The sequence below is a fragment of the Mesoplodon mirus genome (genome assembly GCF_964341445.2).
Source record: "Mesoplodon mirus genome assembly, chromosome: 11".
Lineage (NCBI taxonomy): Eukaryota > Metazoa > Chordata > Mammalia > Artiodactyla > Ziphiidae > Mesoplodon > Mesoplodon mirus.
Genome location: NC_138987.1, coordinates 5,295,073 through 5,313,647, shown reverse-complemented (window position 1 = coordinate 5,313,647; position 18,575 = coordinate 5,295,073). Strand labels below are relative to the sequence as shown.

Below are 18,575 nucleotides of genomic sequence, written 5' to 3'. Positions count from 1 at the left end.
CATTATTTGATCTAATTTAAAGATTAATGCCATTGTTATTTTGATAGTCTCTTTCACTTGACAAAGCACAGCTAATGAAGTAAAATTTTCCAAATGTTATTTTATTTATTTATTTATTTTTGTGGTACGCGGGCCTCTCACTGTTGTGGCCTCTCCCGTTGCGGAGCACAGGCTCCAGACGCGCAGGCTCAGCGGCCATGGCTCACTGGCCCAGCCGCTCTGTGGCATGTGGGATCTTCCCGGACCGGGGCATGAACCCATGTCCCCTGCATCGGCAGGTGGACTCCCAACCACTGCACCACCAAGGAAGCCCCCAAATGTTATTTTTTATGTTTACATGTTTATGTTAAATGTTTACGTTTTCATAGGCCTGGCATCTATTTGTTCATTTTAAGATAGTGTTTCATTAGTTTTGGTGTATATATGAATCACCTGGTTAAAGCTCAGATTGCTGGACCCCAGGTTCAGCGAGTCTTAGATGGAGCTGATAATCTGCATTTCTAACAAGTTCCCAAATGATGCTGATGCCGCTGATCCAGGTACCACACTTTAAGAACTATGGCTTTTGCTGGTCCCAATTTATTAGTTGAATACCTGGGTTTTTCCGTTGGTCTGAGGTTCATCAGCCCGGCTCCAATCTGGAGCCTGGAGAGCTGGTTATCCCAAATGCCTCCAAAATAAGTCACCTTTGTATTGATTCCTAGCTTGTGCTATCATAAATCTCATTTCCCAAAGACCAACAGATTTTTTCCTCTCCTTTAATGTTTTCCACTGTCCGCTAACAATGAGTTGGTCATTAGTTTCAAAATGTGGCCGACACTTTGGATTTCTTTCCCTCTAATCACTCCTTCCTATTTTCCCACATAACTCGTTCCCTCTCTTACATAATATCCTTGCAGTATCTCATCTCTTTTCCCAGTCTTATTTGTCTCTTTAGTCAACTGGACGCTATCGCTAGCCTATATGAATATATAGCCTATAGTCATTCCTTTGTTCATTCACTCCACAAGCATTTGTTAAAAGCTCAATGTATCGCTTCCCTGGTGGCACAGTGGTTGGGAGTCCACCTGCCAATGCAGGGGACAGGGGTTCGTACCCCAGTCCGGGAAGATCCCACATGCCGCAGAGCGGCTGGGTCCGTGAGCCATGGCCACTGAGCCTGCATGTCCGGAGCCTGTGCTCCGCAACGGGAGAGGCCACAACAGTGAGAGGCCCGCGTACCACAAACAAACAACAACAACAAAAAAGCTCAATGTATCGTAAATATGATGAAAAGTTTGCATTCCTGAGCTTACACTGTAATGGGGGAGATACAAAGTAAACATGTAAACAATAATTAGGAGTGATGTGTACATTGAAGAAAATAATATAAGATAATGGAAAAGAAAGTGATTGGAAATGAACTGTACCTTAACTACTCTGGAAACACTTCTCTAAGAAGGTAACATTAAGCTGAAACAGAAATATGATGGAGGCAATAATGCAAAGAATGTACAAAAGGGCATTCTAGGCAGAGGAAGCATCAATGTGAAAGCAGAAGTCCATCGTGTTTGAAGTGAGTGAGAGTCAGTGAGGGAAAACAGTTGAAGAATAGTTCAGGTCAGGGGTGGAGTGAGCAAAATTTTTCATAAGCCTTTTGTAACCACATGCTTCACACAGACACCTTGTGTACAGCCTAGGAGACTAGTGTATATACAGGATGAGAGCTGGCCAACAGGAGTTAAAACATCAACAGCATTTGAGTAAGGAGGAATTGATGATGAATATCAGAATTCACTGTCTAGCCTTTGGAGTTGGCTATATTAAAATGCACTATGAATTGTACACAGTTCTTATTTCAGAATGTGCATACGTTAGGTCTTACCCTTTCGTCCCCTTCATAAATGTTGAATTAAAGAACTACTCTAGGTATTGATATACAGTAGCTCTGGAAATAGGCAATCCCTTCCTGCTTAAGAAATTAAAAATTCTGAGTGAAGAGGGGGCAAAATCAGGTCAGAAGTATGTCTTACAACATTATTTCACAAAGACAATATTGTCAAAGAGCAGTGATTCTGATAACATTGGCAAAACAATTCCCAGCAAAATAATAACAAGTACATGAAACACACAAACTTGTAAGCAATTTGAAATATGAAAGAGATTAGCTTAAAGCAAGAGTTGTATGCTTTCAAGAAACCCCTCAAGAAAAGCATCAAGCTTATTTTACCTGATAATTAGAATTATGTTTTAATCTTTATGTCATTAGCCCCCAGGTAGATCTGAGAGCATCTGAATTGAAAGGAATTTATCAGCCAGGGTTCTTTTCAAGTGAGGAACAGAAATCTATGTTTATAATTTTGCTTTTGCAGATATGAAAATTTGCCACCATGTAACCTGAAATTTGTTAAATGTTCTCAACAGCAATGCAGTTTCTTTTAGTGTACAGAGCTAAAAGTCTTGTAAGCAAAAGCACTTTAGTTTTCAAAATGTTCCAAAATAATTATTATATCAAAATAAAAAGTCCTTCGGTTTAATACTGTAAAACTCCTAGGATCTCATTTATAAAATTGCTTTATGCATTCCTCACCATCAAATACGCTGATGACATTACCTGTCTGCATCCACTGTCACGTCATGAACCCCTCTCTGGATGACATCCCTGGAAGTTGCTGTGTCTGGTATTCGGTTCAGACTCCTAGTATACAGGTTGAGCCCTCCATCTGTCATGTACCTGAAAATAAATGCCTAATTAATCAACAGAAAATTAACTGACCTCAGCTGTATAATTTAACTTAATAAACAAATGGTGTGCAAAATTTTTAATAATTATGCAAATATGCTCTATTATAGTTTTTTCTATATGAATACTCTACTCACCAGGAAGTATTAGAAAATCTTTTCAAGTTTATTAGGAAATTAATCTTCCTTACTGCAACAAGTAACTAGCCTATTATAAGACCTTCCTTTTTCTCCCCTTTGTTATCAATATTTTGAACAGACTTAGAGATAATGTAACTCTTAGCAAAATAAGAGCATGATTATTTCATTTTGTAAACACTATCTTTGAAGCATTGAAGGTCACAGGAGTAATCTTAAAATTAGATTATTTTATTTGATAAATAAAATATATACAGCAATTGACCACTATCATAAAATAATTACTAAGATGTATTAAATGTTTAAGATGTTGTCAGGAACCGTTCTATATAGTTTACATGTAATAACATTATTATCCCCACCTTAGTGATAAAGAAAATAAGTAAGCACGAAATGGTTAAGGACTTACACAAGGTCACTCAACCAGTCCCAGCAGAATTGAGAATAAATCTAGAAAGTCAGCTTCAGAAACCATGACCTTAACCACCATGCACTGCTGTCTGAACTGAAGGACCACACTGCCTGTCCATTTCCTGTCTCTGAGAACTACTTCCTTGCTATCACAGGACCACCATCATCACACAGGGCTGGTAGACTCCCATAGTCATGTTACTATTTGATAATCTTTTCTTGGTAATGGGGGATTAGAACAGGTGTTAATCTCCTACCCCATGTGGGGCTAATCAAATGTTTCTTTCTTGAGAAATGGGATTAACAGATAGCTCATCAGTCTTTCTATGTGGAAAGAGTTTATGATAATGAAAACCCAGGAGTTTTGGGTATTTATCTTCACCAGATGCAAAGAGGCACAGAGAAAGCTGATCAGCAAAGTAGAAAGAATGACACAGGTGCACAAAAAGCACACTTGGCCATGTGGTTTCAGCTTCACAACTTCTCCTGAGGTTCTAGGAGATATCCCTGCTTCCTTATAATAAGATCCCCAATTTGCTTAAACAAATTTGAGTTAATTTCACTATTTGGAATAAAAAATCTAATCATGACCATATTAAAGATCAACCAAATAGTTAAAACTACGATTATGAAGTTGGCTAATTGCTTACATGATTAGTAAATTCTGTCCTTATTAGTTGAAGGACCTTAAACAAATTTCTTAAACTATGCCTCAATTTCTGCCTCAAAATGGGAAGAATAAAATTTACTGAAGATAGATATTATGGTAATTAAAGGAGAAATACATAAAGCTCTTAATATGAGAACCTGATAAATAATAGTGACTTGTTATTCACAAAGTCTCTCCCAACATATGTTTAAAAGGAAATATATGAATTTTATACACAAAACAGAAAGTCGTGCTGTATTATCCTCATAAGGTACTCTACATGGTTAATTTTCCTGATAACCAAAGAATTGAATCCCACCAAAATTAAAACAGTAAAAAGAGTACTTTGGTTCCAAAATGTGCAGATGACATACTCGTTTTCTTGTTTTTTTTTTAGCGTTACACGGGCCTCTCACTGCTGTGGCCTCTCCCGTTGCGGAGCACAGGCTCCGGACGCGCAGGCTCAGCGGCCATGGCTCACGGGCCCAGCCGCTCCGCGGCATGTGGGATCTTCCCGGACCGGGGCACGAACCCGTGTCCCCTGCATCGGCAGGCGGACTCTCAACCACTGCGCCACCAGGGAAGCCCCAGGGGAGCCCCTGACATACTCTTTTAAACAGGGAATACTAGATATGACAACTTTTTTTGATAACTAATTCATGATTATGAGCATCAATTTCCCGTATCATATACAGTGATACTAAATGAGATAATTAAAGATTAAAGGATATTTGTCCTTCGTACTTTTTAATTTGTCAGCTGCCATATTGATTGCTGTCAGTGTTCTATTGTTACTCTTACTTCCAATTTCTTACTTATTATATTTTCCACATAGTTCTCAACCAATTCTAAATTTTTCTTTTTTTTTTTTTTTTTTGCGGTACGCGGGCCTCACTGTTGTGGTTTCTCCTGTTGCGGAGCACAGGCTCCGGACACGCAGGCTCAGCAGCCATGGCTCATGGGCCCAGCCGCTCCGCGGCATGTGGGATCTTCCTGGACCGGGGCACGAACCCGTGTCCCCTGCATCGGCAGGCGGACTCTCAACCACTGCGCCACCAGGGAAGCCCAATTCTAAATATTTTTATTGCTTCTTTTCTTAAGGTGGAGTATATGAAATTCCTGATAAAGTGTTTAGTGAAAAATGTTTTTCTCATTCACTCTCCTTTTGAATTTTTTTTTTTCTATTTTATTTTTGGCTGTGTTGGGTCTTCATTGCTGTGCACAGGCTTTCTCTAGTTGCTGCGAGCGGGAGCTGCTATTTGTTGCGGTGTGCAGTCTTCTCACTGCAGTGGCTTCTCTTGTTGCAGAGCACGGGCTCTAGGTGAGCGGGCTTAAGTAGTTGTGGCTCGTGGGCTCTAGAGTGCAGGCTCAGTAGTTGTGGCGCACGGGCTTAGATGCTCCGCGGCATGTGGGATCTTCCCGGACCAGGGCTCGAACCCGTGTTCCCTGCATTGGCAGCAGATTCTTAACCACTGCGCCACTAGGGAAGCCCTGAAACTGTGTTTTAAAAGTTTGGGGATGATAGAAATTTTCTCTCCAGATAAGTGCGATACTCCTTTTTTAAAAAACTATCAACATGCTTGATCCTAAACTTAACCTCAGGAGGAAGTTAAAACAATGTATACATGTTAAGTTTTACGTCTTATTGGTCTGTTTTATTCATTGCTGTATCTCTAAAAGTGTTTAGTAAAGTGTTTTGTATATAGTTTGGTATCAACAAATATATTAAACATTTGTTCAGCTGAATTTAAAAGGCCTCCGTACTGCAGGAAGAAACCATGACAGCAGATCTCAGCATTTTAACCATAATGGTGATGCATGTAAACAAGAAATAAGATGGAAGATGACTTCTATTAGAAACATAACCTTTCAATTATTCAATGCTTACAGAAGAGTAAGTTCTATAGACAAAGGTTAAATGCTTTGAAAACTAATTTTCCAAAGAAAAAAACAACTTTAAAATTTCAATGAATTAAGAAAAAAACCCAACCTTTTTAGGAAGCATTTCAAAAGATACTCATTTTCCTTTGACCCTGGGATTTTCCAGGTAATATCAAATAGGTTTACAACAGATATTAATTGAACCAAAAATAGTCATCAGTGTCTATTTCCTGTTTACAGACACTGTCTCACTGGAATGTTGGTAGGGCATTTTCATAACAGAAAAGTTTGTTATTTGAAAAATATATATAGGCATCACACAAGCAAATTTCTCATTTAAATTTTTTTCTTGAAAATTCTTCCTTCTTTTCAGTTTTCCTGAAGGATTTAAAAATCTAAAATAACATGCGTTTCATAGTTCCTCTAGAAAAATTTGTTACAATCCAGGAAATATAAATGTTAGGAGATCATTTTGAAAGAATAATGTAAAATTAAAAAAAAAGATTTCCTAATAATGTTATACCTAAACTTCTAAACCATAAGCTAAGCTGAGTTTAAGAGTTAATAGTCACAGGATGATTGGTACAAACAAAAAGTTGCAAAGGAAATTTGTGAAGGTTACTGACAGAAAGTAAAATCTCTCAAACTATGGAAGTCTTAGGATAATTTTAGCCATGTTCAAATTCTATAAGCTATAAGATGATTCACATAAAAAACGCAATAGTCTCCCAAAGCATTTCTAACTCTTCCTCCCTTCCACTGTCATCTCTCGTCTTCCTTCTGTTGTAGAAAAACTTTGCATACTTTGGCACATTTTCTTTAGGTGTGTGTTTTCCATATTAATATTTCCAGGCCATAGCGCTCCACCCTGCACTAGAATGAGATATTAAACTGCTTCCTGTGCACAGATACGTGGATTTCCCATAACCACCTCAAATATAGCATAAACAGACCATATATTGCCTTTACCACTAAAGCTCATGCTCCTTTGGTATATGCTAATATAGTTATAGGGAAACACACCATCCACCTAGTTAACAATCTAGATAAATGACTTTCTTCTTGTCACTCACCACCCTCAACGACTATAGGATGGAGTCTGTTCAGACCTGTGAATCAACATCATTATGTTCTAATTATGTCTGGAATTCACTGAAATAGGAAGAAACTATAAACATCTTCTTTTTGTATGCTATTCAATCCCATTTTCTCAATCAACATAAATACATACAACTCTACCTCCACAGCAACTCCATGCTTTTTCAAAAAAAGCTTCATATTTAAATACATCATATTTTTGCAAGAGTATAAAATGTAACAGCACATTAAATAATAATTAAAAAATAATATCAGTTTTCATGTACCCATAACCTGGCTTCAGAAAGAGAACATTTCCAGTTTCTTCAGTGACCATATAGGCTCTTTCCAGTCCTACATTTATTATTTTTTTTTTTTTGCAGTACGCGGGCCTCTCACTGTTGTGGCCTCTCCCGTTGCGGAGCACAGGCTCCGGACGCGCAGGCTCAGCAGCCATGGCTCACAGGCCCAGCCGCTCCACGGCATGTGGGATCTTCCCGGACCGGGGCATGAACCCGTGTCCCCTGCATTGGCAGGCGGACTCTCAACCACTGCACCACCAGGGAAGCCCTCCAGTCCTACATTTCTAAACCTCCCTTCTAGAGATATCTATTGCCCTGGATTTTGTGTTAAGCATTCCTTTACTTTTCTTTATGGTTTAACCACATGGGCATATATTCCTAAAAATACACTGTTTAGCATTTCATGCATGTGAACTTCATATAAATTGAATCACATTGTATATATTCTTTTGTGACTTCTTTCCTTCACTCAAAGTTACATTTTTGCAAATCATCTATCTTGATGTGTATTATTGTATTTTTTTTTTTTTTTTTTTTTTTTTTTTTTTTGCGGTACGCGGGCCTCTCACTGTTGTGGCCTCTCCCGTTGCGGAGCACAGGCTCCGGACACGCAGGCTCAGCGGCCATGGCTCACGGGCCCAGCCGCTCCGCGGCATATGGGATCCTCCCGGACCGGGGCACGAACCCGTATCCCCTGCATCGGCAGGCAGACTCTCAACCACTGCGCCACCAGGGAGGCCCTATTATTGTATTTTTAATGTTAGTGTTATACAGCTTCGTTTTACAAGCACACTAGTCTATTTATCCATTTGACTATTACAGACATTTGAGCTGTTTTTAGATTTTTTGCTGTTACAAACAACTCTGCCATGAACATCTGTATATGCACATTTCTTTATGCTCACAGGCAAGAGCTTGTCAAAGGTCTATATCTAGGAAAGGAATCATTGGGTCAAAAGGGATACATATACATATTCAAACCCTACTAGTCAATGCCAAAGAGTTTTCAAAATATTTTCAGAATAAACTTCTACTTGTCTATGAATAAGAATTCTCATGTTGGCTTTAATTTAAAAGTTCCAGATTACCAAGCAGGTTGATCATATTTTTACTTTGTTATAGGCCATTTATGTTTTGTCTGTGAAATGTGAAATGTCTGTTTATGACTTTTGCTCATTTTTCTATTGGATTCTATGTTTAGTTTTGTTTTTTTCTTTCCCCATTGATAATAATCCTTTATTAGTTGTATGTCTTGTATATGTTTGTGGTTTATGTGGGGTTTTATCCTGACATTTTTCTCTTACTTATTTTTATGTGAACTTAATTCTTCAGAATAAAAAGAAACTTGATCTAGATACCTTTCTAACCTCACACAGTAAATGCTTCTGTTATTTTTGTGTAGTGTTTTAGAATGTGATAACTAGCTTTTTTGAGATTTTTGGACTCTGTTCCCATCTCCCACTTTTATCTGGACCTTCTCTATCTTCACTTTTATTGCTACATCCTGTTCAATTTGCTTCTACTCCTGGAAGTTTTCCCTCAGTGTGGGGTCCTGTCCTGGAAGGGAGCTGTGGCTGGAGAGTTTAATGAATTCATGGGACAAGATTGTTCCACTCCCTTCAGATATGACCTTCAGCCCTTACTGTCCCTGGCGGGTCAAGTGGTCAAAACCTTCCCAGCTTCAGGTGCTATCTTCAGATAGGCCCTGTGTGTTTTCTAGTCAGTTTCTCTGGGCTATTTTGTGGTTCTTCTGTTCTCAGTGTTATCAGACGCCCCACTACTACCTTCTCTTTCTTCGTACATAGATGCTGGTATCATTCTGCTCCTTTGGCTCTTGACTGTTTTTCCTTCATTGCTTATACTTGGGGTTTGAGGTGATACCTTGTCATCATCCTTTTTCAACAACGATCATGGTTTTTTCCCACGGTTTTGCTATCTAGTTGTTTTGTCTATTTTTGTGGGTATTTGGAAAGATTCACCTATGCCCCTACCATATCTTCCTAGAATTCCGTTTTTACATTCAATATCTTATATCAGAAATTGTATATAACAATTCGCTATTTGTTATGACATGAAAACACAGGGCATCTAAAATGTGTGTGTGTTTTTAACCTCCAAGGAACTTTAGTTCAGCACCTAGAACACAGATCATGAGCACAGATAATATTAAGGATCATCCCCTTGATCAAAGGTGCTAGCTAAGAAAACTATACTAATAATGAATGATGGCTGTGAAGCTCTGTTATGTTTGTAAAAAATCAACTCCTAGGAGAGAAATGTGGACAAGTAGACATGTAGACAACTTCACAGGGTCAGTATGTCAAGATGGTTAAGAGTGCAGACTGGAGCCAGACTGCTTTTAAGTTCAAGTCCAGCACTGCATGCACCAAGAAAGTTTGAATTCTCAGAATGCCAATGAACTAACTTTCTGAGGTCTACCTAAAGTTACTTAACCTATCTATGCCTCAGTTGTTTCATCTGTAAAATGGAGATAGTAATGATATGCTTATCACTTACAGTTATGGTGACCTAGCACATAATAAGTGCTATATAAGTGTTGACTAACGTTACTGTCTATTTTTTCCATTAGAATTTCTAAATGCACTAAAAATAACTCTCATATCTTGCATATGAAATGAATAGAAGCATTGTGATTAGGAATATGTGGTTTCCCATGTACATCCTTTAACCCAACTCAAGTAGCCCTGCCCTTCCAATGTCTTGAATGCTTCAGTCATCACAAAGTTTCCTAAAGGAGAATTGTGGGAGGATCAGGGGATTAAAGCAGCATTAAAGTATCCACCTCCCTTTTAAAAAATGTCATTCTCCAGAATTAAATTACTTTGCGTTTGGGCCATTTAAATCAGGATTTTAGGTTATATTCTTGGCCCAACTATTATTCACTGTGACACCTGCAGATAACTTCAATTTCCACCCAATTAAAATATGTAACTTTTCCCCCAGTTTTCCAGGGTGTTCCGTTTTTTGCTTTACACATGGAGACTTTTTCAAAGAGATTCATTATAAGTAAGAGGCCTTCCTCTGACTAATTCCTAATTACTGGCAGATTCACATCCCCAAGTGCTTAAAGTAATTTTTAGAAGAGAAGAAAGAGATAAGCTTTTGCATGCTTCAAGGAATCTCGAATTCTCAGAATGCCGATTAACTAATTTTCTGAGTTCTACCTGGAGTACATGAAAAAAATGAAACTCCTTTCCCATTTACTTCATGACATTCCTTCTTGTATGAGAAAAAAATCCAAGATTAAACATCTTCATTCATTGCTTTGTCTTTTGAGCCTTTTTTGTCCCTTTAATCACTAAAACATACTTTAAAAAATTGGGAACAGACAGTTAACTTTGTGATTCAGATTTTTTCATGAATTATAGCACAGACTTTTCTATGCCCTTTTTTCTTAAAGAAAACATCAAATTAAAATTCCCCTGGGACATCCTCCTATCTTTTAACTTTAGGCTGACAAATCGGGCTGCATCCTACTGATGTTGACAATGGTACACTACATACGCTGGTGAGCAATGAGGAAGTACAGCACATCCTGGGTGTCCTCCCCATAACACCCCAGTCACCCTTGAGCTGAGACCAGTGACACTGCCTGCTGACCACGTCTAGTCACGCTCCATCCAGGGGACAGAACTCTGAGTCATTCTTTAAATTTCAGTGTCCTGTACTCTACCATGGGAAAGAGAACATGGATAAGGCCAAGCAGGTAAACATCATTAGAGGAAGTTTTCAAATAGGATTTGTGTTATTTTTACTTAGTTTTTTTTTTTTTCTTCTTCTTCTACTTTAGAAACTGAGTATGAATGACTCAACACAAAGCACACAGACCACTAATGCGTTCTTACACGGACTCATTTGTGGGACTATTCAAGACCTCCTCTGAAAGGCCAACAGAGAACAAAACTGGAGAACAGACGTGAGAATCAGGTTTCCAGTGAGGCAGGAAACAAGTAGGAAGTACAAAGAATATACCAGTATCTTAAAAATGTCTCATTAGTTCTACAGAGACGAGCCAGCTCTCATCAAACCAATTTCCTCTTCCTCCTGGGCACAAAGATGAACATTGGTTCCTGGCCTTGCTGTCAGTGAGATGGGGCTGCAGCAGTTCTGGGTAAGGAAATGTGGGTAGAAGTCATACCCCCCACTTCCAGACCTGGTACATATGAACTATTCTTACACCATGGTTCTTCCTCTCTTTTGTCATCTGTCTGTTGAAATCGACACCCAGGGTGACGTCAGCAGTCTGGTTGGATAATAGCAGAGTTACCTACCATCCATCTTAGTCCCCAACTGATGATCAGAAACGCCAGGATGGGTTTTATGTGAAGGAGGAATTAACTTCTTTGTGTTAAGTTACTGAGATTTTGAGATTTCTCTGTTACAGAAGTTAGTTGCCTAATACCGCTAGAGTCCTGGAAAATACAAAATGCTCCTGACTATAGGTATGCTGGTAAAATACACTACTATAAGCAGAGCTCAGTTTAAAAAAAAAAAAAAAGACTTTCAAAAACCCCTTATCTAAGAATGTATATACATACACACGTACATACATATGTACACATATTACTATTCATTTATTGAATAAATGAGCAACTATAAAAATATAAAAACACTAACATGTGAGTATACGTGGGCCAGTACTGTGTCTACATTGTTCACCACTGAACACACAGTGCCTAGAATGTTGCTTGGCACATAGGAAGAATGCAACAAATATTTTTGAACACATACATACATACATACATACGTAATTCAGCTCATGATCTCCCTTCTCTATTCTTTTCCCAGGATGCTTCACACCTCTCACAATTTCTACTATCTCCTATATAAGATCATATCCTATGATTATGAGGTTATTAATCATTAGGTTAATAATTATTACTGATAAAAATGTAATTGTGATGATGATGATAATTTACTGAACACATATTGTGACAGGCTTTGTGCTAAGTACAATTTTGTGGGTTATTTTCTTCATTCCTAACAATTTCATGAAGATTTTGCAATTTTATCCTTATTACGGAAAGGAATTTGGATACATTAAGCTCTCAAGGAGTTGGCAGATAGCAAATGGTAGAAAGAGACATAATTTAGACACTCCAACTCCAGCGGCAACTCAACTGCTTCCTACCCTAATTAACAATAACCTGTCTCCCTAATTCTAGACCTTTAGAAACTCAGAGAAGGTGGCCACCAGGAATGAACTGGTAGGTATCAGGATATCAAAGCAGAGCTGTTAAGTCTGATCAAAAGCTCTTTTGTACTTTTTAAGGTCTTATTCCCATTCAAACAAGCTTTTCATGACTGAAGTCAGGAAAGGTTACTTGTACAGAAGAATGATTTCAGAGACCAGTCCTCTCAGATGCATAAGGACAAAGAAGAGGTAAAAACCTGGACTCACATGAAAAATATAGATAGAGTTAGTTGGGAAGCTTTTCCTTTTATTATAGAGCCTAGGTTTTGAAGTCAGATGTATCTGAGTCCTAATGCAAGTCTAGTCTTTGCTTAGCTTTAATACAGTTGGGGCCAAGTGGGATCAGTTTCCTTATCTGTAAAACAGGTATAAAAATACTTACCTCATAAGGGTTGGTGGTGGGGAGGGGGTCAAATGAATTAATGTCCTTAAAGCACTTAAAAAGAGTGAAGTAGGTAATAAATTTTCAACGTGTCAACTACAGTTATTAATAGAAGTAGTTTTAATAGAATATCCTATTTCCTCCATTGGGGCTCATCCTCAGATTGAACTAAATATTCCAAATTGCCAAAATGCTTTTGAGAGTGTTATAATTACAACTCTTTTTTGGAATGTAATAGAAAACAGAAGGAAAACAGGGGTTAACATAAAAAATCTGATGCCATCAAAAGAGAATAAATAGATTGAAATGTTCAGATCTAAAATGATTTTCTCTCAAGTTAGACCGGAGGTGTATAATTGAAGAATGCTAGAAAATCTGTGTTCCTCAGAGCAGTTACAGGCAGCTTTGACGAGCCAAAAAAAATCAAGCAGCTCAGCAAAACTCCTCCTGTCTCCTTCCCACACCCTTCACTACAAAATCTGTTATTTAAGAAGCATGTGAAAATCACTCTGAAAAACACAGGGCACATGTGTTTCTCTGAACTAACAATAGAAAAAGTTAATGGATTATAATGAAAAGACTTTATAGAAATTTTGGACATTTTTACTGTTCATGAATGATTAGAAGAGAAGGCTGAAATACCCCCAAAGAACGTTAGATTTCTCACATTTTCTAATGACTTTATTAACTAACCTATACCCCCTTCCTACAGCTACTGCATTGTAGTAGACGACCTCTCTTTACACAATTCTGTTAGAGACCAGGGCCCAGGGCCACTTACCCACTGTTGATGTCATCAGCCCTGAGACTTTTCCCAAGGATATCACCATCACTCATATATCCACCAACATCAACTTCAGAAGACACGTCCAGGTCACTGCTTGCTTTCTCACTCATGTCAATCTGTGACATGTTTCCCAGCCGAGAGACAGCAGCTCGACGGAGAGGCGTAGTGTACATGAACCTGGAGGGGTCTGTGTGGATGAAACGACTGGTACTGCTGCGAGGGTAGCCAGCACCCAGGGAGGGAGCATCTCCAGCCTGAAGTCTAGGACATGCCTGGCCCAACCTCCAGGTCATGGGAGTGGGTCGACCTGTCAAGTTGGGTATGGTCCTGCCATTCACTTCCGTCGTCACAGTGCTGTCAAATGTTGTCTCCAGGGTGCTGTCAAATCAAATAGAGAAATCACTATATTCTGGTTCACCTGGGGCCATGGACCCAGAATGCATGAAGACAGGAATGCCTACAGTTGAAAGTCGTTTCTTAGAAGTATGTCCATTTTCATGAAAGTCAAATTATACATTCATTTTGAGATTCTAAACACCTCTGCAGGTATCAAAATGTAGGAAGGGGCATTCATCACAGATTTTTTGCTTTCAAAAGAAATGCCATCATTACAGTTTAGATAAAACAAAATATTGTTTCACATTCTCAACCAACCCTTAATTTAACCCATTGTAGCCTTCCCAGAACTTTTCTGGAAGTTAACTACAATTATGTTTGAAAGACTCTCTACCACCTCTCCTCAGATGCATTTTAATTACAACTTCCACCGTTGTTATTTGAGGCAGGCGTGAAAATCCATTTAGCAGTGATGGTGTTAGTTTCAGTAGCTAATTCAGTTTAAATGGGAAATTATACTGAAGAAGAGATGGATAGGAGAAAAAAATCACTGGGTAGGGCTGCGAAGTCACCAGTTGACTCTCATATAAAATTTAAGTGAGAAAATAGTAAAGGAAAACTAAAATTCCTTCTTTTTCATTATAAGAAGTTAAATGCTTAATTGTAATTTTTTCTTTATTGGCCCCAAAATAGGCAGAATTGAAGAAGACCTGTGACTTATCTGGGTCCCACGAAGACTGGACATAGTCTCTTCTAAATTCTGCCTCAAATCTGCTATGTTTTTAACTGTTCTCATTCTTCTTGTTTCAGGGTCTTCACCTAGAAAAGTAACATAATAATAAACTTGTTATTCATGCCATTTACTGTCCTGTGAATAATCTGAATAATTATATAGATATAGATATAGATATAGATATGAGTTCCTTTTTGTAAAGTAAAATAATAGGTAGAAAATTCCAAATGACTATTATTATCTGAAATTATAATTTTTTCTACAAATAAAATGTGAATAGAAACAAATGTAATGTTACAAGTAATAATTTGAAGTGGCAGTAATACAATAGTATTTCGTAGGTCTATGACCTTAATCATTGCAAAATGAGAGAGTCATTTGGAAATATGCTGTACTCCATGTTTCTAAGCTTAATTTAAATATCTGAAACATTTGGATCCTAATTACTTTCATAATCACCTATTTCAAAGTGTGCTCAGAATAGCTGAGATAAACTTGACTTATGTAGCAAGTATACATTTATAATCTGGGGAATCAGACAGAGGCCTTTTCTCATAGAAGCAATATCTTTTTAAGTCTTTTATTTTATTAGACTCATGAACCAAGATCCAAGAATTGGACAGCTTTATTTTTCATTATTTCTCCACTTTCTACAGGGAACCAAAATATCCACATGTGACACCAGAGTGCCAGTAAAGTCTTAGGCATCTAATCCAGCAATAAGTCTACACATAAAATAAACAGCTCTGCCAGGGTGACAACTGTTGGCCTTGTTCAACCTCTATCTGTCATTTGGGGGCAGAGGTGCCATTAAACCATTTTGTTTATGGTCATGTAATAATTCCCAGGCCAGTGGCCATTGAAATTGGTGAATCTGGATAATAAGAACAACATGGAAAGGAAGGAGAGGAAACATAGTCTTAATTCTGTTCAATTTGGACTCAGGAGGATGTCCAGTGATGAGGAATTTTTTTTTTTTTTTTTTTTTGCGGTATGCGGGCCTCTCACTGTTGTGGCCTCTCCCGTTACGGGGCACAGGCTCCAGACGTGCAGGCTCAGCAGCCATGGCTCACAGGCCCAGCCGCTCCGCGGCATGTGGGATCCTCCCGGACCGGGGCACGAACCCGTGTCCCCTGCATCGGCAGGCGGACCCTCAACCACTGCGCCACCAGGGAAGCCCGAGGAATTTTAAATAAAAAGAAAGAAGGAATAAAAAAAGGGAAGGAAGGGGAATGAATGGATTAAGGGGTGAGAAGGTACAGGAAAGAAAGAAAGGAAGAGGACGGCAAAGGAGGGGATGGTAGGGAGGGGAAAGGAATGCAGAAGGAATGGAAGGAAAAGAACAAAAGAAGGAAAAGTGAAGGTAGAAAGTGGCATGTATTAAATTCCAGTATGAAAACTGCCACATAGACAAGTCAAGATGCATGTCTACCATCAGTTTTAAGAATACAGGTAGATATTCAACCTGTTCATTTTTCTTCCACAATATTCATGCCAGGTTAAAAAAACACACACACAACAAATGCACACATTTAACATCTATAATAGAATCTTAGAGTTGATGGGGACTTCAGAGACTGTCTTGCCTCACCTCTCAGCCAATGAGGGAAAACTCTTTGTGTCACTAGCGAGGTGGCCACGGGTCTCTGCCTAAAACCTCCAAGATCGGAAAGGCTTCCTCCTCTCCAGTAAGAGGTGACTCTTTCCAATATTAGGCCAATTAGGTCTCATTATAAAAACAGTTCTGAGGACGAGTAATGATTTGCCCCCATTTAACTTCCACCCAGGGGTTGCAATGGCTCTGAAACCAAATGAATAATTTTATATCACTTTACCATGGCAGCCACTCAGAAAGACAAATGCTAATTTCTTCTTCAGCCAAACACTACTACACTGTTCATTATCCTTCATCCTGAATGGTTGCCAAAACAACCACCACTCTGCTGCCAGTCTGCAAATCTCTTCCTTTTAATTTACCAATTATTTGAATGATTGAAATGCTTAATAACTGTATTATTATTTCAGATTTAGAAAGTACTGATAAACTTCCCTAACTTCCCTGTGTGTGTGTACACACACACACACACATACACAAATGGAATATTACTCAGCCATAAAAAGGAATGAAATAATGTCATCTGCCATCTGTAGCAACATGGATGGACCTAGAGATTATCATACTAAGTGAAGTAGGTCAGACAGAGAAAGACAAATATCATATGATATCACTTATAGGTGGAATCTAAAAAAATGATACAAATGAACTTATTTACATAACAGAAACAGACTCACAGACAGAGAAAACAAACTTATGGCCACCAAAGGGGAAAGGTGGCAGAGGAGGGAGTAATATATACACATTACTATATATAAAATAGATAAGCAACAAGGACTTACTGTATAGCACAGGGAACTATACTCAATATTTAGTAATAACCTATATGGGAAAATGATCTGAAAAGAATATATATGTGTGTGTGTGTGTGTGTGTGTGTGTGTGTGTATAACTGAATCACTTTGCTGTACACCTGAAATTAACACATTGTAAATCAACAAAAAAATAAATTAAAAAAAAAAGAAATAAGAATATGTTGTACATGGCACAACTTTTCTAACCCTAATTCAAGTCATACAACTTCTAACCTCATAGATTAACATTATTTTAAAATTCAGAACTGTTAATAACCCTTAAGACTCTAATTATATTTTCTCTGGAAATTCTTCCCATCCTTCTCCTCATAAATATAACACAGCATATTTGAGAGATGGCTAGAAAGAAGTCTACCTCTTATTTCCAAACAATCTGGCAGTATGCTGAAAGAAAAAGAAGGCTTTGTAAGGAAAATCTTGATGGGCAGAAAAAAAGATTACAGTCAAAGGAAAGGCAGAGGTGAAGAAGAGATTTTACTTAAAATGGCAAAAGTAACAGTGAAGGATGAGACCAAACTGGAGACACATTAAAGCTAATATTCAGTAGTTTATCTAAGATTTCACACAGTAGAGAAGCCTAAGATTCTAAGGGATGGTAAGAGAAAAGTCTTAAAGGAGAAAGTGCTGAGATGACTTTTATTGGAGGGAGGAAGGAAGGCAAATCATTGCCCTTACACAAGTTCCAAAAATACACCATTACAAGTTCCCTATCTCCGATCTCCTAGCCCCTTCCTTTGGGGAGAACTTTGACTTTGTAATCAAGCTGCATCTCAACTACTTGCCAATTGCATAATATTAGTAACACTGATATTTGAATTACTTTCAATACCTTTTTTACATAAACTTTAAGAACAGTATATTTTCAGACATTCCATTTCACTCAGTATTTTTTAACACCTTCTTTTTCTCCTTTTAAATTTCCTTCTTCCAATCCAGCAGGCATCTTAGATCCTTGGATTCTTCCAATTGAATCCATTGTTTGTTTATACAGCTTCCCTCATGTTTCAGAACCATCACTCTCTCTCTCTCCATTGTTTTTTCTCCTCATGACACTGCACCACTCATGACAATCAGACAGATGGACCTTTTCCTCCAACACTTACTGAGCAAAACATAAGTGCTGCCTCATTCACGTCAGGAAAGATAATAACCAAATCAACATTTCTTGCAGCAAATGTTCTCAATGACCCATGAAAGGCAAGATAAAGTTAAATGCACTTACAACCCCCCTAAGGATTGCACAAGCCTGAAAGATCCTGTAAATTTGTGTCCAAATCCCATAAGTAAATAGAGAAATGGGGGCAGGGAGGGAATCACAACTGTGAAAAGGCCATATGTAAAAGTGCAAATACCATTAAATATTTAGTAACAAATAAAAGTTAGCAGAAAAATGCACATGAGAAATTTAGTCACAAAAATGTATCCCCTTTCACTTTTATCATCTAAAAACCAGCTATTATTCCTGAAAGAAGTCTCCTGTCAGACAAAATCGTAAGGGCTTACACACATTTTC

The 18,575-nt window shown here is 38.2% G+C and overlaps 1 protein-coding gene across 6 annotated transcripts in view; it reads right to left on the bottom strand.

Annotated features, from left to right (window-relative positions):
• The window catches only part of NAV3 (neuron navigator 3), a 593,230-nt gene that overhangs the window by 146,134 nt on the left and 428,521 nt on the right, over positions 1-18,575 (bottom strand). For all 6 annotated transcript variants that reach the window (XM_082636004.1, XM_082636005.1, XM_082636006.1 and 3 more), the window contains exons 10-12: positions 14,610-14,718; positions 13,558-13,941; positions 2,594-2,713 (exon numbers count right to left, since the gene is read on the bottom strand). In XM_082636004.1, the coding sequence (XP_082492130.1) occupies positions 2,594-2,713; positions 13,558-13,941; positions 14,610-14,718 (613 nt within the window). The remainder of the gene's footprint in view (positions 1-2,593; positions 2,714-13,557; positions 13,942-14,609; positions 14,719-18,575) is intronic.